We start from the raw sequence: 25440 nt of genomic DNA on the forward strand, positions 1-25440 counted from the left end.
CCATTTGATGTTTAGATTGATCAAACTCGTGACGAATATCTTCCTCGATCAACTTTATCTGATTTTTTTATGCTGGTTTTGGATAGATATATATATATATATATATATATCTTCCTAATACTTAAAAGCGTGTATAAGATGAACAGTAGTGAATAGTGACAATAGCAGCCTTTGCTTTTTCTCATTGCATTTTGTTGCTTTTTCTCATTGCATTCTGCAATTCAGTTCCGATTTTAATCTCCTTCTTCGTTCAGTTAGCATGATTTACACAGTTAAAATATCTAATGCTTACATACAGATCCTTCTAAAATATATAATCTTTACATATAACTCTCAAACTGATCTTTACATATAACTCTCAAACTCAAATTACATACAGAACAATTCAAATTTACAGACCAATTCTCAAACTCAACTCAAGGAAGAAAAAAATTTGCCGTACTCTTCAGATTTCTTCCCACCGTTGGTATGCATTTCTCTTCTAATCTCACCTCTAACTTCTCCATTTTGTTTTTGTTTTTTTTTTTTTTTTCCTATTTCTCGCATATTTTTTTCTTGTTTCTCCGTGTGTGTTTCCGTGGGGGAAACGGAGGGCTGCGCGTGGGGGAGTCCGAAGGTGGGTGCGATGGTCGCCGCCTTGAAGGGGACTCGTCGGTGGTGGTCGTGAGCTTCGGTGGCCACGTACGGCGGCGTAACGTGAAACAAATGGGTTTCACCCATTTCCGTTCGGTTTCCGTGGGGGAGACGGAGATCTGCGCGTGGCCGACTTCGAAGGTGGCTGGGATGGTCGCCGCCTTGAGGAGGACTCCTCGGTGGTGGTCGTGACCTTCGGCGGCCGCGTACGGCGGCGGAATCTCACAAAAATGGGAGAAACCCATTTCGGTTCTCCTTCCACGGAGGACATCGATGGCTGCGCGTGGGGAAGAGTGGTAGTGCCAGGGATGCTCGTCGGCGTGAGGGGAACACGCTGGTGTTGGCGGTGACCATGGCCGGGGCTCGGCGGCGCCGGGCAGCGCTGGAGGAGAACCAGCCGTGCCCCGAATCGCCTAGGAGAGAGAGAGAGTTTAGGAAAAAATATTTTGCCTACAAACTCTGTTAAATAACTATTTATATCTCCTATTATTCTATAATTTCCCACCTGAAAATGTTAAATAATAATTTTTTTTTTCTTTTCTTTACAACTTTACTTTTGTTCTTACATTAAATAATATTTTTTGTTCTTACAACTTTACATTAAATAATAATATTACATTGTTGAATTTTTTACATAGGTTGAACTCCGTGAAGTTGAAAGTGGAAACAAGATATCCCAACAACTAGCTACTTATAAAAGTATCAAAAATATGGATTCTTTAACTTTTTAATTTCATACTGTAAATTAATAATTGAAATAATGACTTAAAATATTTAATAATGACTTAAAATATTTATCTAAGGACTTAAAAGGAAGGGTTGAGATTAATTTCTTAAAAATATTTAATAAAATTTGATTATTTATTTAATGATGAAATATTAGTATTTTATAAATTAAATTTGATAGTTTATATATGATTTGTTATTTATATTTTAATTATTTTAATTTTAAATTAGTTTAAATCAGTGTTTTAATAAGAGAAATTATTTATATATAAATTTTAACAAGAGAAATTATTTATTATAGTAATAAATATTACAGTTTTATAATTATATCTCTAAATTTTAATAGAAATTATTTATATAATTTTAAAAATTAACTAAATAAATAGCATATGATACATAAACTATCAAATTTAGTTTATAATCCGAAAATATGTCCTGAATGTATATTTCACTTTTTTTATTTTTCTTTTTTTTTCATGTATATTTTTAATCATCATAAACATTTTTTAAAAAAATAAAAAATTTACAACATCATTAAAAAATACTTCTTTAATCACTAGGTAAAAAAAAAAAAAAAAATTGGGCAAACGTCCCTTGGACGTTACCCACTGCTAGTATATATATATATATATATATATATATATATAATATAGACGCACGCATAGATTAATATTATTTATCATCTATTTTACTATAAAATTGCTACATACAGTCGACACATACAAACCTTGCACAAACGGCCAGCTGATATTATTACAAAGAAAGAAAAAAAAAAAAAAACTGAATAAAACTCTAAGGAAATGGATTCCTGCTTTGGTGCTCTGGTCAAAAGCTTCCATCGATCTCGTCTTTGTCTTGCATCGTGGTGTCGTTCCTCTTAGATTGTTTACTTGTGTGGTGTTGTGGTCTTCGACTTCTTGTGTTGTGGTCTTCAATTGAATCTGTGCTCACTCATTCGACACCGTCATCTTCCTCGTGTGGGACTTCGGTTTCAAATCAGCAATATGTCATTTTTTGACTTTAAATGAGCATTTTTAGATTTCGAAATCTCTCATCCGTCTATCATTTCTGTTTTTTTGAATGTCCTTACACCATTTTATCTTTCTATCTAAAGATGCTGCTGTTGGGGTGGGGGGAGGGGGCAGGGTCCTCACAAGCCTTTTATAGGTGATAAAGAAAACACGAAAAGCACTTGTATGCATGTATAAAGATTCATTTATCATCATCACCTCTCTCTTTCTCTCTCTATCTCTTATATGTGGTGGGTTGGTTAGTTGGTGAGTCTTCAATTTTTTGGCTTCTTTGGACTTAGTTATATTTAATGGACACCGCATTGTCGGAATTAGTTTTGGGTATCTTACAGATCGTGATTTTTTTAAAAAAAGTTCTTACATATAGTGATCACGCTTCCCTTTTCGATATTTATTTGTTCTCTTTGGATTTGTTCTTAATTTTTGTTTTCTTTTGGGTGTTTTTATTCTCCCCCTACAGCAATCACTTGGTTTCAAAATCTATAAAAGAGAGAAGAAATGCAGAGAGGGAAACTAAATAGGGGATGCCTCAAACGGTGCGGTTTTGGTCTTTTTGTTAAACGAAACTGTGCGTTTTATTTTTTCCATATCAACACCGTTTACGCACCGACTGTATGGATCGACTGTATCCAATATTTTTTATTTTACTATTATTTTATCATCATTCTATAATGTGATATTTAATTATTAAAGATTATTTATTATATTTTACTTGTGAGTCAAATATTTAATGTCACATCAAAAAATATTGATAGGATGATAGAATATGAATTTTCAGTGTTTAAGTGTGTGTATTTTGTTTTTTTAATTAAACTATGAAATCACGCGTCCCATTAACAAAGGTACCGTGTGTTATTCATTATTGCTATTTGTATAAAAAGTAGTAGATTGTGCAATTTGTATTAATTTGTATACTGTGTATTAAACTGATAGTGACAAGAAGCAAGTGTCCCTTTAAACTGAGGGTATGTGAAATAATTATTATGTGGAGATAGGATAAGAATTTGGATCACTAGACAATACTAATACTACAAATGAAAATGAGATGGACAAGGGAAAAGATTTTGTCATCCTCAGGTGAACTCAGACATAATAGAATTATGAAACATAATTATAAATTATACTCAAGCCCCCCCCAAAAAAAAAAAAACTCATGCTAATGAGTATGTTTTTGGTAATTAAGAAACATTACTAACATTTTTATAAATCAATGATTTAGGTCTCGTTTGAGAATACAAATCATCTCATCTCATCTCATCTCAAAACTTCTCATAATTTAATTCTCAAACATCACTTGAATACAAATACTTTTTAATTTCAAATCTGTAACTTTTTTTATCTAATCGTTACATAATCATTACAACTTCTTAACAAAATAAAAAAAGAAAAAATTCAATTTTTTCTAATTCTAAAACAAGAATAATATTAAAAAATTATATTCTAAAATATTTTAACTTTATAATATTTTTATTCAACTTTTTAGTTCATCTTTCTCAAAACTCAATAAGCATATGAACTCAAACTATTTTACTATTATTTACAAATTATTTCACTAATATTTATAATTTTTTTTATTTAATCTCATTCTCCAACCGAGATCTAAATATGAAAATAAAGACCGGATCGGGAGCTAAAAGATTTCAAACAAAAATAAATAAAATTTGAGTTTTAAGAAGAAGAAAGAAATAGGATAAATCGACCAATTACATAACATCTATTTGATTTATTTTTATGTTTTTTCATTCAGTTAATCAATTTTATCTAATAGGATTTGTTGGGAGCCTGAGCCGGCTCTGAAATTTATTAAGAAAAATATTCTAATTATAAAAAAATTATATAAAAAAATCTTATAAATTAACGTGATTTAATATAGTTCGTCAAATTATAAAATTATTTTTATTGTAAAATAAATCTATTGTATCAGATAAAGCCACATCAATTTCTAAGATTATTTTTATATAATTTTTTTTTTTTATAAATGTAGCATTAATCATTTATTAATATTGATATGGAAACTCATAATTAATCTTCTAATTAATGGGACCATAGCCGAGGCCATATAAAATGTAGACAAAATTGCTTGTCGATGATCGATGTGACCTTTGTTCTGGTTGCGATTATGAATGGTCAATTATTGCATACGAAATGAATGGTCTATATCAGAGCATACGAAACTTTGGTTTTTTCTTTGTAGTAGCAAAAGATTTATTTTCTTTTTTCTTTCTTTTCCTAATATAAATTTTCCATCTGCAGGCTGCAGGAACGGACAGCTGAACCAGTCCTTGCCTATCTCTTTATTTTATAAGGATAAATATAGATAAAAATTATTATTAAGGATGAGTTTAGATATTGAAATAAGTTGAGTTGAAATGATAAAATATTGTTGAAATATTATTTTTTAATATTATTATTATTTTAGGATTTGAAAAAATTAAATTATTTATTATATTTTGTATTGAAATTTGAAAAAGTTGTAATGATGAATTGAGATGAATTAAGATGAGTTTAGAATCCAAACTCACCCTAAGAGTATTTATTTTATACACATGATATGATATTATCTAGACCACACATCTTCTCAAATGAATATTAAAAACAATTAATTAAAAACAATCACATAATAAATACAAAATATACATTACTATAATAGCTTCTCTTAAACATTATTTTTTTTATGGAAAAATTTTTGCATCTGCCTACACCGGCACACACTCAATGCATTGAGTGTAAAAAAAAAAAAATATGTGAAGTGTGAGCCGGGTGTAGGCAGATGCATAGCAAACCCCTTTTTTTATATTCCCAGTTGATGTCAGACCTTGCTGTCCAAGTAATACCAAGAAAGATGCTGAAAACAGACACGCACATTCGTGTGTTACTACTTATACGTCATTTGTAAGTTTGCCCATATATATAAATGCGAGTTCAGTATTCAGAGGACCTGCACCAAGAAGCTTTTGAGTTGTCGAGAAAAATGGCTGGTTTGTTTGATAAGCAAGCAGAGGTTTACCTGGATGCAAGACCAACATATCCAGGCGAGTGGTATTCGAAGCTGGCCGCTCTCACCCCTCACCACTCTTTAGCTTGGGATGTCGGCACCGGTAATGGCCAAGCTGCTATTGGTGTTAGCTTTCCTCTCTCTACTCCCTTCGTATATTCAGTACCTTAGTCATGAGTATGATCGAGAAGTTTTACATTTTTTTTCTGACTTGTTTATCTAAGTATTGTTACTGTGTCACGCAGATCAATTTGTTGATTTACTTTACCTAATCTCTTTATGTCTCTTACAGTTTTTAAAGTAGTTACTTTGAGTGGAAAAGGTTAAACCTATGACAAATAGTTTCTTCAATTTATGAACTTGGGTAGGATTACATTATGCATCACCATGTCCATGCTGTAGAAAATATACGTTTTTGAAGGATGCTAAGAAACAGAGTTGGCAGGGAGGGAGAGAAGAACCAAGATTTGGAGTAGAAAAATGAAGTGAAAATTATTGTAGCAGTCTGTTTCTTGGGTACATCGGATGAGCTCTGCCTCTATTTATAGAAGACTGACTAACAAATATTACAACTAAACTCCCAAACTTTGGAACTGATGACAGAAATTAGCACTGATCTTATCTGTTAATTCTAATAAAGAATGTAGCTCAGTTGACTTTTGGAACTCTGATATTGGTCTAAACTGCAGGTTGCTGAGCATTATGAAAAAGTAGTAGGAACCGATGTGAGTGAGGACCAGTTGAAACTTGCAAGGCCTCATCCCCGCATTCGGTATCTCTATACTCCAGAATCTATCACCGATGATGAATTGGTGGCCTTGATTGGGGGAGAAAATTCAGTTGATTTGGTGACCGTGGCCCAAGCTGTGCACTGGTTTGACCTCCCGAAATTCTACTCCAACGTGACACGCCTTCTACGCAAACCAGGAGGCGTAATTGCTGTTTGGGGATATAATCAGATTGAAGTGAGCCCCATTTTTTATCCCATAATGGATAGCTTTCATGGCACCACTCTTTCTCATTGGCACCCGAAAATACAATACGTGTTTGATGGCTATAAGACACTTCCATTTCCTTTTGAAAGTGTGGGTTTAGGATCTGAGGGAAAACCAATTTTGCTAGATATACCAAAGAAGCTGTCATTTGAGTGATTGTTGAGGTTCCTGAGGTCTTGATCTGCAATCACTACAGCAAAGGACCAAGGCGTTGACTTGTTATCTGATGGTGTGGTTAAAGAGTTTGAACGTGCTTGGGGAGGGCCTGGATTGGTCAGATCTGTCGTCTTTAAGGTCTTTATGATTGCCGGAAAAGTTAAGCTGTAATTTTCCTTTCTCAAGTTAAGCAACCTCCTAGATTTTGTTGCCTGGAATCTTGATGCAGGAGAAGGTCCAAACTGAGAGAGAGAGAGAGAGAGAGAAGACAACCCTTGGGGAGAGAAAGCAAGAAGCAGAGACACGTTAGTAAATCATAATCTTGTCCATGACATATGTTTGTAACTGTAGATTTGAAGGAAGTTATGTAAGAACGTCTACTTGTGAACAAGACAGAATTTTATGTTGATGCATTTGTCCGGCGTGATCGATACCAACAATATATACGGTTGATTAATAGCCCACGTTCTTGGCTTGGGTGTTGATATGATTGTCGTATGCTGATACATGAAATAAATGATAAATAAAGCATATAAATTATAAATAAAGAGAGACATTAAAAGTCTATGTTCATGAGTTATTATTTGGGACTAAAATCTATTATATTAGGTGATTTTATAGTCTTTCACAACCTCTCGTATCTCTTAATATATGGAGGAAATTATGATTCCTCCGATGGTTGAAGAAGACACATTCTCTGTAGAAATATAGAGGGGAGCCAATAGTCTGCCTTAATTTATAGAGATTCTTTTCATAGAAGTCTTTTTCCTTCGTTTGAATAGTTGAGTCCTTTCTTACCTTATATCACGTTTGTCACTCAAGTTTTCTTTTATCACTTTCAATGAGTTGAACTTATTTCATTTCATATCCAAACACTCCAACGGTTAGAAAATGAAGATTACTTATTAAACGCGCCACGCGCAAATGAGTGAGTGTGGTCCATTCAAAGTATTCAAGCAATGTTGGACTTGGCTTTGGCTACCAACTCTGCCTTGCAGTTCAAACTGGACATGATCAATCAGGAAAGATCTTCGTGGGTTCTCAGCATTTCACTTTAAAGCCCATGAATTCAAGATTCCCTATGCTCCTTTGAGACAGAGTTCAGCTTAGGAGGGCACAGGTATTCTTATCTATTATGGCAGGGTTGTTCGACAAACAGGCGGAGATTTACGTGGATGCGAGGCCAACTTATCCAACCGAATGGTATTCAAAGCTCGCTGCTCTCACCCCCCAACACTCATTAGCCTGGGATGTCGGCACCGGCAACGGACAAGCAGCTCTTGGGGTCAGTCTCTTCTCTCACTCAAACCTAATATTGCCGATTAACGTTTTCAGTTTCGCAATTTGCAAACAGTACCCTTGTAAGCTAAAAATAACGTGGGGTTTGCATTTTCTGATGATATTTTGGCTGGTTCATTGACGAAGCATATTTTGCGAGTTTATAAACTTTATTTACGCAAAACTTTTCTAGTGTACTGTGTATATATATCATGTATCACGTATCTGTATGCACACCAAAGCATTCTTGACTTTCTAATTACCAGGTTGCTGAGCATTATGAGCAAGTAATTGGAACAGATATAAGTGAAAACCAACTAAAACATGCAAAGCAGCATCCTCGAGTCAAATACATCCACACCCCATTATCCCTCTCGGATGATGAATTTGTGACATTAATGGGGGGTGAAAACTCAGTTGATTTGGTGACCGTGGCTGAAGCCGTACACTGGTTTGATCTCCCAAAGTTCTACTCCCTCGTTACGCGTCTTCTGCGTAAGCCAGGAGGAGTAATTGCCGTTTGGGGCTACTATGGAATGGTAGTAAGCACTACCTTTGATCCTCTAATAAAGAGATTCCGAGAAGCAACCCAACCCTTTTGGGACCCCAGGGCACATCACTTGCTGGATGGTTATAGGACACTTCCATTTCCTTTTGAAAGTGTGGGTTTAGGTTCTGAGGGAGAACCTCTGCAACTTGAAATGCAACAGAGGTTGTCCATTGAAGGGGTTGTGAGGATGAAGAGGTCATATTCGGCAGTCACCACAGCCAAGCACCAAGGGGTGGATTTTTTATCTGAAGGAGTGATCAAGGATCTTGAGAGTGCTTGGGGTGGGCCGAATAAGATCAGAACTGTGACATACAAGGCATTTATGCTTTCAGGAAAAGTAAAGCTGTAAGTAATTTTCATCAACTTCATCTGCGTACGTACTGATCTGTTGATGTAAAAGCTGCTTAATTTGTCCTTCTTTGGAGACCAGATTCTCTTCTTTTTTTCTTTTTTTTTTTTATTGCAACTTGGGAAGATAATAAATGGATTTCCATTCAGTTTTTGAAGTTCTGAGTGAAAAAAGAATCGGCCAACCCAGCTTTATTATGCTTTAATTCATGTGTTTAGAATCTAATTAACCCAAAACGATATATATTAATGAAAACAGGGTTTGTAGAACAATCATACGTTCGCTGAAGCGAAGATTAATGCCAATTGACATCATGGTTAATAACTTAATATCCAATTTCCTTCCTTTTCTATGTGCCCCCGATGTTCTATATACAGTTCCCCTAGTTTTGCAGGCTCATCAAATGGAGTTGGGAGTGAAAAATATGAGTTGTAAAACAATAAACAGTATTGACAATATAGTAGAAAGTTTGATAAATGTTGCTGCCCCAATGAATAACAAATTATATTAGGACAGGCGCACACACCATCATGCAAAACTAGCCAAATAGCCCACCTTGACGGCTTGACCGGGGAACAAATATTAAACCCATCGAGGATAAGGAAAGGGGTATTTGACTTGAGGAGTTCTACACCATTCTTATAAAAATAAATTTATAAATTAATATAAGTTCATGTGATATATTAAATTTAAATTGCAATAAAAATAATTTTACATTATAACTTAACACATCAAATCATATCAATTTGTAAATTTACTTTTATAAAATTTTTTTATGGCTAAAATATCTTTTATTTGAGTTTGGGGGCCTTCAAATTTGTTGGGTATGAAAATCATCTAATAGTGGAACTATGGAACATTCACAATTAACCCCATTGACTTGTATATATTTATATATATATTATAAAAGGAGAAATATTACAGCTATAAATAAATTTTACAAAAATAAATTTATAAACTAACATGACTGTATGTGTATAATATATTAGATTTACTTTATTATAAAAGTAATTTCGTAATCTGACGTACTACGTCAAGTTACATCAGTTTATATGTTTATTTTTATGAATACGCTTTAAAACATTTTCTTTTCAGAAGATATGTGTATTCCCTCCGATAAACTACTAGCATGCATCTTTAAAAACTCTCCCTAATACTACTCGCCCGTCAGGCAGGTTGTGGTTAGGAGTGGTAATATGTGACACGACCTGTGAATCAACATGAACACAACACGAAATTAGTGGGTTTGAGTTTGATATTAATGTGTTAACCCGTTAAGATACTATTTATAAATGGTCAATAACAAGTCAACCCACTTAATCCGAAATCAATTCATTTTGACCCTTTTATATTTATTTCAAAATTACAATTTTATTATTATTAAGTTGTAATATTAGTATTTCTCAGTATTCTTATGTTTTTATTGTTGAGATTGTAATTCTAGACCTATGCTCATATTTGTTATTGTATTTTTTGTAATATTAGTTTTATTAAATGTTAGATTTTGAAAAATATTTATATATATTTTTTAAGATATTGTGACTATTAATAAATATAGATTTGAACTTTTATATGCAATTATGTTAATCAATTCAAATGAATTATATATGTTAATTCAACATTAATAAAACAAGTTTAAATTAGTCATGTCATGTTAACATATTTCTAATTAATTATTAAATGGGTCAAAGTGGGTGACACGACACAACACGATACAATACGACCCGTTATCTAAATGGGTTGGATTAGGGTTTAAAATTTTGACACGTTTAGCTTAACGGGTCGGGTTCATATTGAATTATATAATTGAATGTTCATGACTTGACAAGACACAAACACGATCCGAAAAAAGGAATTGCCACCTCCAGTTGTGGTAAACTTGCCAAAAACGTTGTTTTCGTCTAAAAGAAAAAGAGAAATGCTACATTCACAAAGAGATTACACAAAAGCAATCATACAAACTGATGTAGATTCACGTGTTCTGTTAGATCTACTTTACAATAAACATAACTTTACAACCTGATGAATTACATCAAATCACATCAATTCATGGTATTACTTTTGTATAATCTTTTTGTGACTAAATCATTTTTTAAAGAAAAATGTGACCTGATATAAGACCAAGTTATATATGTCGATACACGTTAGTATATTATATTTATATATATAGGCCATGTTTTAATATTGTGAATAAATATACATATTTTTAATTATTTATTAATAAATAAATATAGGCCATACTTTAATATTGTAGCAAACAAATTCTTACAATCAATTACATTAAATTGGAGTATTCTATTCCAATATTGTATCTACCCGCACTCCCAGAACGGAGTGCCCCTGTCTCCCCCCCGGTGGCTTGGGAATAATTTGGGCCTCGAACTTCAGGAATGTCCCCTGTGGGTGGGTGCCTCTGTCCGAATGTCGAAGGGGGACAGATTGGCCCTCCAGTCCATCTGCCACCCTGTCAAACATTGCATTACCCAAACCACGATGTCACAGATGTACAGAATACACTCACAACCAAAATTTAAAAAAGAAAATGAAAAATTACAACCAAATCGCACAAAACATTACAAATCTTATAAATCCAAACAAAAACCAAAAACTGAACTTACAACCAAACAAACTTATAGTCTTATAGGTTAGAAAGATCTAACAAATTGAACAAAAAACCCTAGGGCCAAGGCCGCATTCATGGGTCATACATATATGTGCACAGACCTTTAGAGATTTGTGGGCAATTCTGTATGGCCCATGGTTGCGATGGTCGTAGTTGTGGGTCATTAAACTCGAAAATCCATCGCTGACTCCAGTGTCACCCACGATCACAACTGCAAGCCGTTTCTTACGACAACGAAGTTATGAAGACCTTTCATGGTGTTACAAAGAGAAGTTATATCATCTCTATCGACATAGGAGGGGGAGGAGAAGAAGAATGGAAGAGAGAGAAGTCAAGGTTCGAGGATGGTGGCCGTGGGCTGTGGCCACTAGCACTGAGGTGTGAAAGCCGGGTAGACGAGCGAGAAAACTCAGAAGATGAGGGGGGAAAGGAAGCGGTTGGAATGAGAAAAATAAGAGGAGATAGAAAGAAAATATCATATTTATATGTAGATGGTAGAGTTTTTGTAATCATATAATAAAATAACGATCCCCAAAACGGCGTTGTTTCATTATAAACATATTATCTACTCTATTATAATAAGTGGCTATCTAATTGTAAATAATAACTTTTCTTCTTTTTTTCATTAAGTTCATTAAGTCCCATTTTACTAAAAAGTTCTTAAAATTCTTGATCATTTTACGTGTAACTCTCTTGTAAAATTTAATGAATAAAACTTCAGGCATGCTTGGGCCAGGCCCCACCCCCTCGTGGTTTCCGATGCCCTGCAGCCCGCATGGAATGGGCCTGCCATTCTATCCCTTTGACTATGCAATTCATGCTACCTGCTTCAAACACGTAATGGGAAAAAAAGTGAATCATTTTTAATTATTAAGTTTTTTTTGTTTTTTTAGAAATACTCAACCAAGTCACGATTTATATGATACATCGTATAAATTGTTTGTCTATTTGGAAGGAGCCAGATTTCCTGATCATCAGGAATCACCTAATTGGATGATTGCGGAACCAATGTGTCCTGACTTTCTTAACGCGTATTATTATACTTCGTAACACAGACCCAATTGTACACGTCACTGTGGACGTGGAAGTCAAAACGTGTTCGACTCCCATTGGGCACACCAGCAGATACCGATCGACGGACGTTCCCAGAAACTTTCACACTCGCCTGTGTTTTTCATTTGAGTTTAGATAAACTTCGTTACGAAGCAAATCTATCCCATCACTAACTCAGGTTTGAGGTTACCTTTTTTACTGATCTGAATGGCCTATAAATATGAATCTCTCAGAAATTTCCAATATAATCTCACAGAAAATTACCCTAGCACTAGCTAGCCCTCTGGCTTTTTCTACTTCTGATGTCGCTTGTTGGTTTCTCTTCCTCTCTCTCAGACTTCGTCGAAGTCTGTCTTTGTTTGTTTCTTTTTTCTGTAGTGGATCTTCGTGGAAAGAGAGATGATCGTTTAGAAGACCTTTCTCCAGACTCCTTGGATGACTTGAACGCAGGCTCGAACCCTTTTTCTGATTTTTATTACAAACAGTACTACTCCAGCGCAGGTGCTAATTTTCTTCCTATTTACAGTGATTTTGAGAGCCAACTCTGTGTTCCACAAGACTCTTTGGACGACATAGACATGTTCCCATCTTTTACAAATGATTCTATATCCAGCCAGGATTTGTGTTCGGTTTTAGAGAGTCGAGAAGTCCTCTCGTTTGATGACATCAATATTGCAGTGACCCCGGAGCAAGAATCGGAGGAAATAAAGCGGATGCCTTTTCAAACTTGCGATCGTTTTAGTAATGAAAACCATGGCAGTAACGAACAGACTGACTTTATAGACTTTAGTGGCGCCGGTAAAAAACCAAGGACCAAACAGCGGTGTGGGCGTTCATATGCGTCGTTGGACATGAAGGAAAATCAAAACGAGAATTGTTTTCAAAATTACATGAAAAGGAAATATTGTAGTCATTGTCAGGCAGAGAAGACACCGCAATGGCGAGAAGGTCCATCGGGACCTAAGACGCTGTGCAACGCATGCGGGGTACGTTATAAGTCTGGAAGGTTAGTGCCGGAGTATCGTCCGTCTGCGAGTCCAACTTTTGATGTTGGAAAGCATTCGAATTTTCACAGGCAGATATTGAAATGGAGGAGGCCGAGTACTACTTATATGTTAAATAGCTAGAGGCTTTACGCTTAGCTCAAAATGCATTGTGCATGCATGTCTCTTCCTTGGACGTGGGTTTTGTTAGAATTTTTAGATTTATACTTTGGGTTTTCGGTCAGACCTCGTTAATTCTATATTCCTTTTAGAATGATTAGTAATTTGTCATAAATATGTTACTTTTGCTGTTATTTTTTTACTCATATCTATCTATATATATAAAATGTCTATGAGACGGATATGAGATGGAATTTCTTGTTTTAACGTTTCCTTTTTTGTTTTCGTTAAAGTTAACGGCAACAATCCCACCTTTCCTTTATTCCCCTCTCTCTCCAAGTACTTTTTGTGCGTGTGTGTGCATAATTGGCTTTGCTGGGAAAGCATAAAAAATATATATATATATATATATATATATATATATATACATATATAGCTTTATTTAAAAATAATAATAATCTCTAGGTGCTGAATGTATTTCTTTGGACATTTAGAATGAAATATTATTAATTAAAACTTTTAAACACTTTAATATATATTTATATCTTTTCAAAATTTTTAATACCGTTTTGAAGATCGTTTGATTAAAGCACTGCAATAAAATAAAATAAGATGAAACAATTGGAGTATTTGACTATCTAAATCATAAATTTCACAACTTAATAATTATAAATACTAGAATTTTATAAACAGAACAACAACAGTAAAATATCCTCAACGAGGTTATACAGTTATCCAGTAAAATATAATACAAAGTCAAAATATATAGGAAAAAAGAGAAATAAATCTCATTTGTCCCAAAACACGCCATTAAATACCATCATCTTGATTATGCAAACTCAATCATTTTGTTAAAGTACTAATTGTAGTAGTTAATTTGTTTGTTAAAGTTCCTTTGTAATATTCTATTAATTATATTACTTGTATAAAAGTTGAAGTAATGTCTTCTAAACTATATATGCCATCAACTATTTTTATAAATTTTGTAAAAAAATATATTATTTTTGTAAAATAACTGTTTAATCTAACTAGACAAACGTGTTTTGCACGTTACTTTAACCTAGTATATATATATATGTATGATCTTTATGTCTTTCATTTGATTTTTTTTTTCAAATCAATGAATTTTTTTTTTTTTTATCTCCTATATATAATAAAAAGAATATATTGTCATTGCTTAATTTATAGTTGCACAACATGATCTTGAATATATATATATATATATATATATATATATATATATATATCTTGACCCCTTTGACCATCTTTTGTGGGCAAGGATTGAATATCTTGATCGATCCCAGCTTTCATCCTGTGAATCTAATTGATACTAGAGGTACGTACTTGAGCATGATCACTATCATCATGTCCTTTGGATTGTGAGAAGTGGCAACTACTAGTGTAAGAATATCTCTCTTCTAATATTATATTAATTCATCTACAATATTCCACTGGTAAATTGATGATAATTATTGGTCCTTTTTCATATCAGCTACCCATTTATATATAGTTCTTGGTAACCAAGTTTTTGTTTTCTGAATTTCATTAAATAATCTAAGTTCTCAAAAGTTTATATATATATATATATATATATATATATTAAAAAATAATAAACTTACAATAAGTTTACAATTATTTAACGACTAAATTTAGAATGAAGGGTTATGTAAACATGAAATTATTTTTTTAATGAAGTGACTCATGCAATTACATTTAAAATGAACTATAAAATAGTTGTAAAAGAATTGTAAATGTATCATTACTTCTTCTTTTTTTCAATTTCTCTATCTTTGAAAACTTGGTTCTTTAATTTATGGACGCATAAAAAGAATTAGAAACTGGTGGACTTGATGTTTCTAGAATTCTAGTTCTTTTAATTTTCGTATTCTATATATCATCTAACATTTATTGTTTTGAGAGCACTATAAATGAGGAGAAATATTCATGTGAGGGTTTTAGCAAGAGAATACCTTATAAATGGTTGGGCTAATAAACCACAAATAACAGCCGCCAATAGTTGATTGCCATGTAGGCTTCACAACTTAAGTTTCTGTGTGACCGCACATCAGTCGACTCAAAGTTCATCCCTCGCAATTACCTCCACCAAATCCTTATCCCCCCTCTCTCAACCGACGCAGACCCTTCTCCCCCCTCTTGCAATCGACGACAGACCCAAATAGTATCAGTTGAGTCACTTTCAATCCGTACGATTTTCCATTTCCCATATCTTTGCTGGTCATTCTTCCTTTGTGCCCTCAGCCCCCATAGATTCAAAAGCTATTCTAGAACTTAGTAAAAGTAAAATGAAAGATAGAAACACAAATGAAGAAAAAGTAATCCCAATGCTCTTCTTCAATATTTCAATTTATATATTCTTTTCTTTGTGTTTTGATAATTCTTTTTCTTAGCTCATTCTCTACTCAAGAACAGAGACAAAAAAATTTCAGTTTTCTTTTTTAGCTCTGCTCAAACATTTGATAAAGGAAATTTTAGGTTTCGTAATTTTCATTTCTGTTTTCTTTCTAAATTATGCTTAGAAGCCAGGTGGTGCATAAGATTTATTCAGGAGCAAAGCCGAACATTAATGTCATATGCTGCATATTAAATTAGTTGTCATATGCTTCCCTTTAACAATAGAGAAAATGCAGTTGGAGGTGCTATTGCAAATCTGAGTTTTTTTTTTTTTTTTTTTGGATATGAAAAAAATGAGATTTGTGTATTACGGTAGTGCTGGGTGCTATCGGTGGTGGTGTTAGGAGGTGCTCAATTGTCTCAAGGTGTAGTGAGTTTTTTTTTTTTTTATGGCAAGGGGTGGTAGCGCACAGTGGGGCTTTGGCAAGGATTGTAGCTGAGCAAAAGATATGAGCCACAGATCATGTTTATTGTGTTTCAGAGAATTTGATGCACAAAAGAATTTGGAACTTACTGCGGCGCAAAGAGATAGGAACTAACTGCGATGCAAAGAGATAGAAGAGATGAAAGGGAGGGGCAGTGGTGAGATGAGTTTCAAAAGGGAGGGAGTACTGGTAGTGACCTAGCTCTTTTCTATCGTGTGTGGTTGTATCTATTCTCACTTTTATGTAATTTCTCACGTGGCAGCTCATCAAATGAGAGCTAATGCTATTCAAAAAACAACCCGACCGCTTAGAAGCGAGATTGTTTTCAAACTTTTTCTTTGTTTCTTCTTTTCAAGACTGTAGGATATATTTGGTCATGGGCTAATTAATGCTTGTTTGGAGAGTGAGATGAAATAAAAATTTTGTGAATAGTTATAAGATAGTTTATGAATGGAAAATGCTAGGGAGCCCGGTTTGGGCTCCCGTTTGAACATCCCGTTTGACGTGGGAAGGCCAACTGGCCTTCCCATCCTTTTTTTTTTTTCTTTTCTCTCTCTTTCTTTCTTTTTTCTTTGTCTTTTTCCCTCCCTGAGCTCCCTCACCCTATCGAACTTTTTTCCTTTGTCTTTTTCCCTCCCTCACCCACACCCAGATCTCTCTCACGAAGGCTCCAGTGAACTCATCGCCGTCTTGCAATTCATCTCCCACGCGTCTCCATCTCCCCTCCCTCGCGTCGCCGATCACTACCTAGTTCTTCTCCAAGGTAAGATGCCGATGCCCTTTTTTTTCCCGTTTTGTGGATTTGGTTGTTTTTTATTTTTTATTTTACTCAGTTTTGAGTTTTGTTGTACCAATTTGAGACTCATTGTTTGATTTTTTTTTTTGACTCAGTTTTGAGTTTTGTTGAGTCTTTGGAATTTTTATTAGACTCAATTTCTGGCTCCTTTGAGTAGTTGAAGGATTGAATGAGGTGAATTAGGGAAGTTGGTCTTTTGAGTGTTTGTGGGTTCGGCTATGGCAGTTGGTCACAGTGATTGGTGATTTTAAGAGCACCAAGTGCCCGACAAAATGCCACAAAGAACTACAAAATGAAATGTAGTTGTCGATGCTCTTTTTTTTTTTTTTTAGTTTTGTTCTCTGGCTTTGGTTGTTTTGGAATTTTTTTTTTACTTAATTTTGAGTTTCAGTATACCAATTTGAGACTCATTGTACTAAAAAAATTTGAAATGAAATTTGAGACTCATGGCAAAATGAAATGTAGTTGTCGATGCCTAGATTTTTGTGGTGGTATGCATGCGTGCTTCTACGTGAGTTAGGATGGTTATGTATATCTTTGTAGAATCGTCACTATTTACAATTAGCAGAGTTCATATTAAAAGTCCAGAGTTATTTTGATCATTTTCCTAACCATTGCTTTTTTTTTTTAAGCACCATTTTTTCATGTTTGACTACTAATATATTACAAAATAAAAAGTTTTATTTTAATATCTTTTCACATGTTGTATCTTTGTAGACAATTAGAACATTACAATGAATGCCGACATAGAATATTCAAATAATGGGTGTGATAAGGTAGGAATTGATAAGGAGATTGGAGGTGATGAAACTATTGGGGAACCAATGGTTGGAATGCAATTTTCATCCATAAAAGAAGTGCATGCTTACTATATGAAGTATAGTAAGAAGAAAGGGTTTGTAGTATCCAAAAGAAATTCTAGTAAGGATGATGATGAATGGTAAAATGGCTTTGCTTGGCATGTGCACGAGGAGGCACATCAAAGAGTAGGGCTGCCAATGTTATGAAATCAAGACAAACAGTAAAGATGGGGTGTATGGCTAGTATTAATGTTGTATTCAATGATGAAGGTGGATATACTATATCTAAGGTGATATTGTATCACACACACGGCTGTAGTCCAGGAAAGTCAAGACATTTTAGATGCTTTAAGAAGGTTGATGCTCGTGTTGCTAAGAGATTTGAAATAAATGACGAGGCAGGAATAAGGTTGTCAAAAAATTTCAAGTCTGTGGTTGTTGAGGTGGGCGGTTATGAGAATGTAACATTCGGGGAGAATGAGTGTCGAAACTACATTGACAATGAACGACGACTTCGCCTCGGGATTTGAGACGGTGTAGCTCTGTGTAACTATTTTGAAGATATGCAAAAAAAGAAATTCGGAGTTTTATTATAAGATAGACGTTAACAATGAGATGCGGTTAAAGAATGTATTTTGGACAGATGCTCGAAGTAGAGCTGTATATAAATCATTCGAGGATGTGATTATATTTGATACAACATATCTGACTAATGCGTATAAAATACCTTTTTACACTATTTGTGGGTGTGAACCACCATGAGCAGTCAATCCGACTCGGATGCGGATTGATATCCAGTGAGGACGCAGATACATTCGAGTGGTTATTTTAGTCATGGTTGTAATGTATGAATAACCAACCGCCAAATGCAATGATCACAGACCAAGACAAGATTATGAAAATTGCAATCTCGAGAGTGTTTCCAACTTCTAGGCATCGATTTTACTTGTGGCATATAATGAAAAAACTTCTTGAGAAGTTTGGATCCCATTGTCGATATGGAGAAATCAAGAGTACTATACATAGGTGTGTTTATGACTCTTTCAGTCAGCATGAGTTTGAGGAACATTGGTGCTATATGCTTGATACATATGATTTGCATGAGAATGCATGGTTGGTATCACTGTATAGTGATCATCATTTTTGGGTCCCAGCCTATGTTAGAGACACATTCTGCGCAGGAATGTCAACTACGCAGCGAAGTGAAGGAATGAATGCATTTTTCAACGACTACGTTCACCCTAAAACTACTCTGAAGTAATTTGTTGACCAGTATGATTCGGTCCTTAGGAGGAATGTAGAGAATGAAGCAATTGCTAAATTCAAATCCTTTAACACGAACATTCTTTGCATCAATCACTATCCTTTTGAAAAGTAATTTCAAAGTGCAAATACTCTTGCTAAGTTCAAAGAAGTACAAAAGGAATTGCGAGGATTTCTACATTTGACTACTAAGGAGATGGGGTGTGAGGATGGTATATATACGTTTGTTATTGTGGATGAGATTCAAGTTGGTGATGACTTTTTAAAACGTGTAACCTTTAATGTTAAAGTTGTTAAAGATCCCTTTGATGTGATGCAATTGTAAGTTATTTGAATTTAGGGGTATTTTGTGCAGGCACACTCTCCGTATCTTAACTCAGATGGGCCAACATACAATACCATTAAAATACATCTTGGATCGGTGGAAGAAATATGTTAAGCGAAAATACACATTCGTGAAAAGTAGTTAAGACACTAGTAGCGTCGACGATGCGCGAAGGTACAATAGGATTCAAAATTGCTTCTATGAGTTGTGTTCCAATGCGTCAAAGGCCGAGAGCAGTTGTGTTAAATTAATTAGTCAGATAGAACAGTTGAAGACACAGTACCCTGATATTGCTGATCATGATACTAGCAACACAGTCGATACAACTACTTCCATGGAGGGCACGATAGGAAGAGTTCTTAATCCGTTGGTAGATCGAAATAAGGGAAGACCACCGTCTAAGAGAAAAGTGCACCCCTCTGGGAAGAGTTATAAGAAACCTAGTACGAACAGACGATTACACCACAACGAAACTAAGGTTCCTTTTTATTAATTCATTTATGATTTAGCATATTTTTCATGTATTGTTTTGCGGTTTTTTATTTCAGTTATTTTAAAATTTTATTTTTAACACTAGGATCAACGAAGTCAAGTTTGAACACATGCGCCATATTCTTTTTCAACTCCTTCGACTACTCATCATTCACAAGTAATGTAAAACTAACTTATTTGGTAATCTTTTTAGTGAATTGCGTTGCCACTTTTAACTTTTTTTTATACCCCTATAGGACTCAACTTCAAAGGCTTTTCATCAGGACTTCAGTGCGTTCTGACTGGTAGAGGCCATGAGACAAATTTGTGTCAATTATTACTTGTTTTGTAATTTTGAAATCTTGGAATTTGATTAAACCTGTTTTTGTAACTCTTTGTTAATGTAAGCACTCGTGGTTTTTGTGACTCTTTGTTGATGCAATATCATAATTGCAATCATGCAATTTGAATTAAAATAGAGTGTCGAATTGCGAAATGCTATTAAGGTACTCAGTACTACACGAAGTAACAAGATTACATTAACTTCACTTCATAAATTACATATTGTCTTACAATTTTTCAGAAAACATGCCTAAACAAAATATCCATGACATTGAAATTACTAACACTGCAATGACTCTCTCAACATTTCTCTTGCGCCTCTCAATCTCTTCTCATCATATAGTGGTATTTCCGGGTCATACTAACAAAAATATCCACAAGAATGCCCAGACTGCAAAAATAACCAACACATCGATAAAATGAATAGGCATCTTTTTAATCTTCAAAAACTATCAAATACTTTGGAAGCGATATTTCCTCATCTCAATAAAGGTAACGACAACATGCATGAGATCTACATTATTTGAGAGATGAAAGCATTGCTCATGACATAGTGAGCTCAAATAGATTTACAAACTCTATGCAAATCTCAAAAAGCTGCCTAATTTACAATTTTCATCCTCTTCAGCATCATCAAATGCAAAATAACAACATAGATAAATTACTCTTATCAACTTAACTAACCCCCAATTTAAAATGTCCCCAACCGTCAATTTGCTTAATTGAGTCCAATTGAAAGAATGGTAGCAAGGCATTTTGACTGTGATTCAACGGAAAAATATAAAAAGTTGACCAACAAATGTTGTTTGTGTCTACTAATGCCTAAGCAACTGAAACTTAAAATTGAGTTAAAAAAAAAAATTCAAAACAACCAAAGCCAGAGAACAAAACTAAAAAAAAAAAAAACAAACAAAAAAAAAGCATCAGCAACTACATTTCATTTTGTAGTTTTTTGTGGCATTTTTTCGAGCACTTGGTGCTTAGAAAATCCCCAGTCATTGTGACCAACTGCCATAGCCAAACCCACAAACACTTAAAATAAAGCTTTTTATGTTGTAATATGTTAGTAGTCAAACATGAAGCAATGGTGCTTAAAAAAAAAAAAACAATGGTTAGAAAAATGATCAAAATAACACTGGACTTCTAATATGAACTTTGCTAATTGTAAATAGTGACGATTCTACAAAGATGTACATAACCATCCTAACTCACATAGAAGCACGCATGCATACCACCACAAAAATCCGGGCATCGGCAACTACATTTCATTTTGCCATGAGTCTCAAATTTCATTTCAAACTTTTTTAGTACAATGAGTCTCAAATTGGTATACTGAAACTCAAAATTGAGTTTAAAAAAAAAAATCTAAAACAACCAAAGCCAAAGAACAAAACTGAAATAAATAAAAAAAGAGCATCAGTAACTACATTCATTTTGTAGTTCTTAGTGGCATTTTGTCGAGCACTTGGTGCTCAGAAAATCACCAATCACTATGACCAACTGCCATAGCCGAACCCACAAATACTCAAAAGACCAACTTCCCTAATTCACCTCATTTAATCCTTCAACTACCCAAAAGAGCCAGAAACTGAGTCTAAAAAAAATTTCAAAAACTCAACAAAACTCAAAATTGAGTCCCAAAAAAAAAAAACCAAACAATGAGTCCCAAATTGGTACAACAAAACTCAAAACTGAGTAAAACAAAAATTCGAAAACAACCAAAGCCAAAAAACGAAAAAAAAAAAAAGGGCATCAGCATCTTACCTTGGAGAAGAATTGGGCAATGATCGGCGACGCTAAAGAGGGGAGATGAAAATGGAGATGGAGACACAGGAGAGATGAAATGGGAGACGGCGATGAGTTCACTGGAGCCTTCCTGAGAGAGATCTGGGTGTGGGTGAGGGAGGGAAAAAGACAAAAGAAAAACAGTTCGATGGGTTGAGGGAGCTCAGGAGGGAAAAAATACAAAGAGAAAAAAAAGAAAGAGGAAAAAAAAACTAAATAAAAAATATTATAAAATTAAAATATTATTAGAATATTATTTTATAATATTATTTTTTATTAAGAATTTTAAAAAGTTAAATTATTATTTTTTGTTTAAAAATTTAAAAAAATTATAATGATTAGTTTAAAATTTTTATATTTAAATTATATTTAAAAAGAAAATAGAATGATATGAGATCACATTAGATGAAAATTTGGATGAGAAATCTATTTCAGGCCTAGTCGTATCAATAGCCTTAATCCTTTTCTTGGCCAAGTAGAATTCAACTTTGGTTGGCGGTTGGCACTTTTGTGCTTTACTTTTGATCGGGGATTGAGAGTGGGTTTAGTCAGCAGAGGTCGGTTTGAAAACTAAACTAATCTCAATTTATTATTATAATTTTTTTAAATTTTAATATAAAATATAATAAATAATTTAATTTTTTTAAATTTTAAAATAATAATAATATTAAAATTAATATTCTAATAATATTTTATTATCTCAACTCAATTCAATTCAATTCAATTCAACATCTAAACACAATCTTTCTTTTTCCCTTTAAAGTCTCGAAAATGATAGGCTATCATTTTTTTTTAATTTTTAATTTTACTTAATAATTAAGAAAGTGTAAAATTATATATATTTTTAATTTTTTTTAATAATTAAAAATATTTAAAATAAAATAATAATACAATAAATATATTATAAATGATAAATAAATTATAAATAAATAATAACCTTACCATTATCCTGATTTAAAGTAACATTATTTTATTATATAGTTATGAACAAGTATTTAATCTATCATTTCTCTCTTATAAAAGAAAAAAAGACGCTCACTTGACTCCAAGCCTGCAGATTCCGGTGGGAAGCAGAGAGTGAAGTATGAGTGAAAAAGACGGAGAAAATCCCGGCGACCGTCCAGGTTCCGAGCCCCGCCCCCGCCCCCGCCGGACGGACTCTAACTTTGCCAACCTTCCGCATCCACGAGCCAATACGATCAAGGGGAAGATCTTCAAAGACCTGTTCAAAGGCCCAGCGCCGGCCGCTGCCTCCCCTAGCCGTTGATGATACCAGTTTGTTTTTTTTTGGGGGGGGGGGGGGGCTTGAACCTTTTTGGCAGTATATATAAGTACTTTGCCACTATCTGTTCAGTGTGAATTAATGTTTTTTTTTAATCCCTGATTAATGCTCTGTTTTGTCATGTGCTTTTGATGCTTTGAGATATGCGCATTTGATCATCGGAGAAATATACAGGTTGAATTCTTAAACCTCGGCGCCCAAAACCCAAATGGGTCATCGTGGTTCTTTCTAATTGGTTTTCTTTATTGTGGCCGGACGATCATTTTCTTTTTAGTTTCCAGAAGGCCGTTTAGTTGCGGACCACTATATATATATATATATATATATATATATATATACCTTAAGCCAACGGGCGTAAAAGGGCAGGGCAACTACCCTCCCTACCTCCCAGCTTGCACGTATCCTTGAATCTTTCTCTGATCTCGTCCATGCCTACTCAAATCAGCCACCATCTTCCACGGCTTCGCACTGAAAGTGATCGGCGAACGTCGCACCTCCTGGCGGTGGCGGATCATCTCGAGGAGAGCGGTGGCGCCATCTGAGACTACCGCAGTTAGATCGAGTACGAGCCATGCGCCATAATCGAGTTGGGGATGCCCCTACAATTGTTAATTTAGGCGGTCCAAAGTAGTGGACATCTTTCTCAGACACGACGGAATGCAAACCCTCCCGAAGTCGCAACCCTCCCTCCCTCCTTACTAATCTCGGATGAAATCAAGTTTTCGGCATGAGTCTGAAGTGTTTGTGAGCTGTATGGTTTGCCTCCCTCCTTCCCTCACTTCTCTATTTTAGATTTTCTGGTAAGTTTGGTCTGAAGTGTTGTGAATCTTGTTAATTTATTGAACCTGGAAGAATCCATGACCAGTTGTTTCGATCGTGAATCTGTCTGAGCTTTTTGTTCTAATTTTGATTTTCTAGAAGGAAATTAAAGTTTGAGTATTTTTGGGAGTTTTCCAACGGAGTGCCCAGAGGAGGAACTAATTGAACTTGGAAAGTCGTTTGATAAAATTGCGAACAAAAGATAAAACTGTTTGTATGATTGTATCTAGTTTATTTGCTTAGAGAGAGAGAGAGAGAGAGAGAGTGGCGAGGGAGGTGGGAGAGGAAGGGATAGGGATAGGGGAGAGATCATTTAAAGGAAAAATAATAATAATAATCACCTGCATGCAGGTGTAAACTCAATATTTCTGCAAATCCTATGTGGCAACTACTCATTCGCTGATGTAAAAATGGGCTATGCACCCGACCTGCTGGGAGCTTCACCTTTTTTTTTTTTTTTTCATTTCATTTCTTAAACATGAAACAACCGACAACGGTAGCTAAAGACAGTAGCTGGGAAAGATGCGCAAGCACTTGATACGTACTGATCAGAGCCAAAGCCAAGTGCAAATTTTACCTTTTTTTATCACAAAATTTCTACATTGAACTAGCTATAGCCATATATTTTAGTTTTGAGCTACAGTAATTTTTTTCACCTAGCTATATTTGGCTATACACTATTGAAGGACCAAATGAGTTTTTTATTATTTTTTCTCAATTTCCCTCCCTTTCCCTCCCTTTTTGGTAATTTTTCTTGCCAAATTACTTTTCTTTTATGATAAAGTTTCAAATTGAGGGTACATTTATTTTCTATCATTATTAGCTTAATACACAATATAAAAATATAAATAGCAAAAAAAAAAGGTTAGCAAAAATTAATTTGTTGGTTTCAAGAATTGTTGTATAATTTTTTTTTATCAAATATTATTAAAATATATGAAGTATATTTACAAAATATGAAAAAAAAAATTTGTCAAATATTATTAAAATATATAATATAATAATATTATTTTGACTTTAAAATGACTAGTCCAATGTGGACTTAGATAGTCAAAAGTTAATACAATAGCCAAAATGTAAGATTTTAGCCAAATTTTAGACTTGGCAATGGCTAGTCCATTGCCAATGCTCTCACTAATGGGCAATGCCAGGAATCCGTTAAGCATCCCGTTTCTTTTCTTTTTTTTTTTGTTTCTTTTTTTTTTCTTTTATGTAGTGATTACAAAAA

General features: G+C 34.2%; 2 protein-coding genes, 1 long non-coding RNA gene and 1 pseudogene across 3 annotated transcripts; 3 read left to right on the forward strand and 1 right to left on the reverse strand.

The window, feature by feature from the left end:
• Positions 1–5333: 5333 nt before the first annotated feature.
• On the forward strand, positions 5334–7068 carry LOC108996184 (annotated as a pseudogene).
• A 387-nt stretch (positions 7069–7455) lies between these two features.
• Positions 7456–8858, forward strand: LOC108996094 (putative methyltransferase DDB_G0268948). The gene is made up of 2 exons (XM_018971868.2): positions 7456–7821; positions 8081–8858. The coding sequence occupies exons 1-2, from the start codon at positions 7672–7674 to the stop codon at positions 8711–8713; spliced, it is 783 nt and encodes a 260-aa protein (XP_018827413.1). The 5' UTR covers positions 7456–7671; the 3' UTR covers positions 8714–8858.
• Positions 8859–12691: 3833 nt separating this feature from the next.
• Positions 12692–13516, forward strand: LOC108996218 (GATA transcription factor 4-like). The gene has a single exon (XM_035689716.1). The coding sequence runs from the start codon at positions 12692–12694 to the stop codon at positions 13514–13516; it is 825 nt and encodes a 274-aa protein (XP_035545609.1).
• Positions 13517–20581: 7065 nt separating this feature from the next.
• LOC118347900 lies at positions 20582–24398 on the reverse strand. Its single transcript, XR_004801054.1, has 3 exons — positions 23151–24398; positions 22091–22213; positions 20582–20717 (listed from the first exon to the last, which is right to left on the reverse strand). It is a non-coding gene; the product is annotated as an uncharacterized LOC118347900 (long non-coding RNA).
• Between the last annotated feature and the right edge of the window lie 1042 nt (positions 24399–25440).

Source organism: Juglans regia, chromosome 1 (assembly GCF_001411555.2).
Source record: "Juglans regia cultivar Chandler chromosome 1, Walnut 2.0, whole genome shotgun sequence".
NCBI classification, from domain to species: domain Eukaryota; kingdom Viridiplantae; phylum Streptophyta; class Magnoliopsida; order Fagales; family Juglandaceae; genus Juglans; species Juglans regia.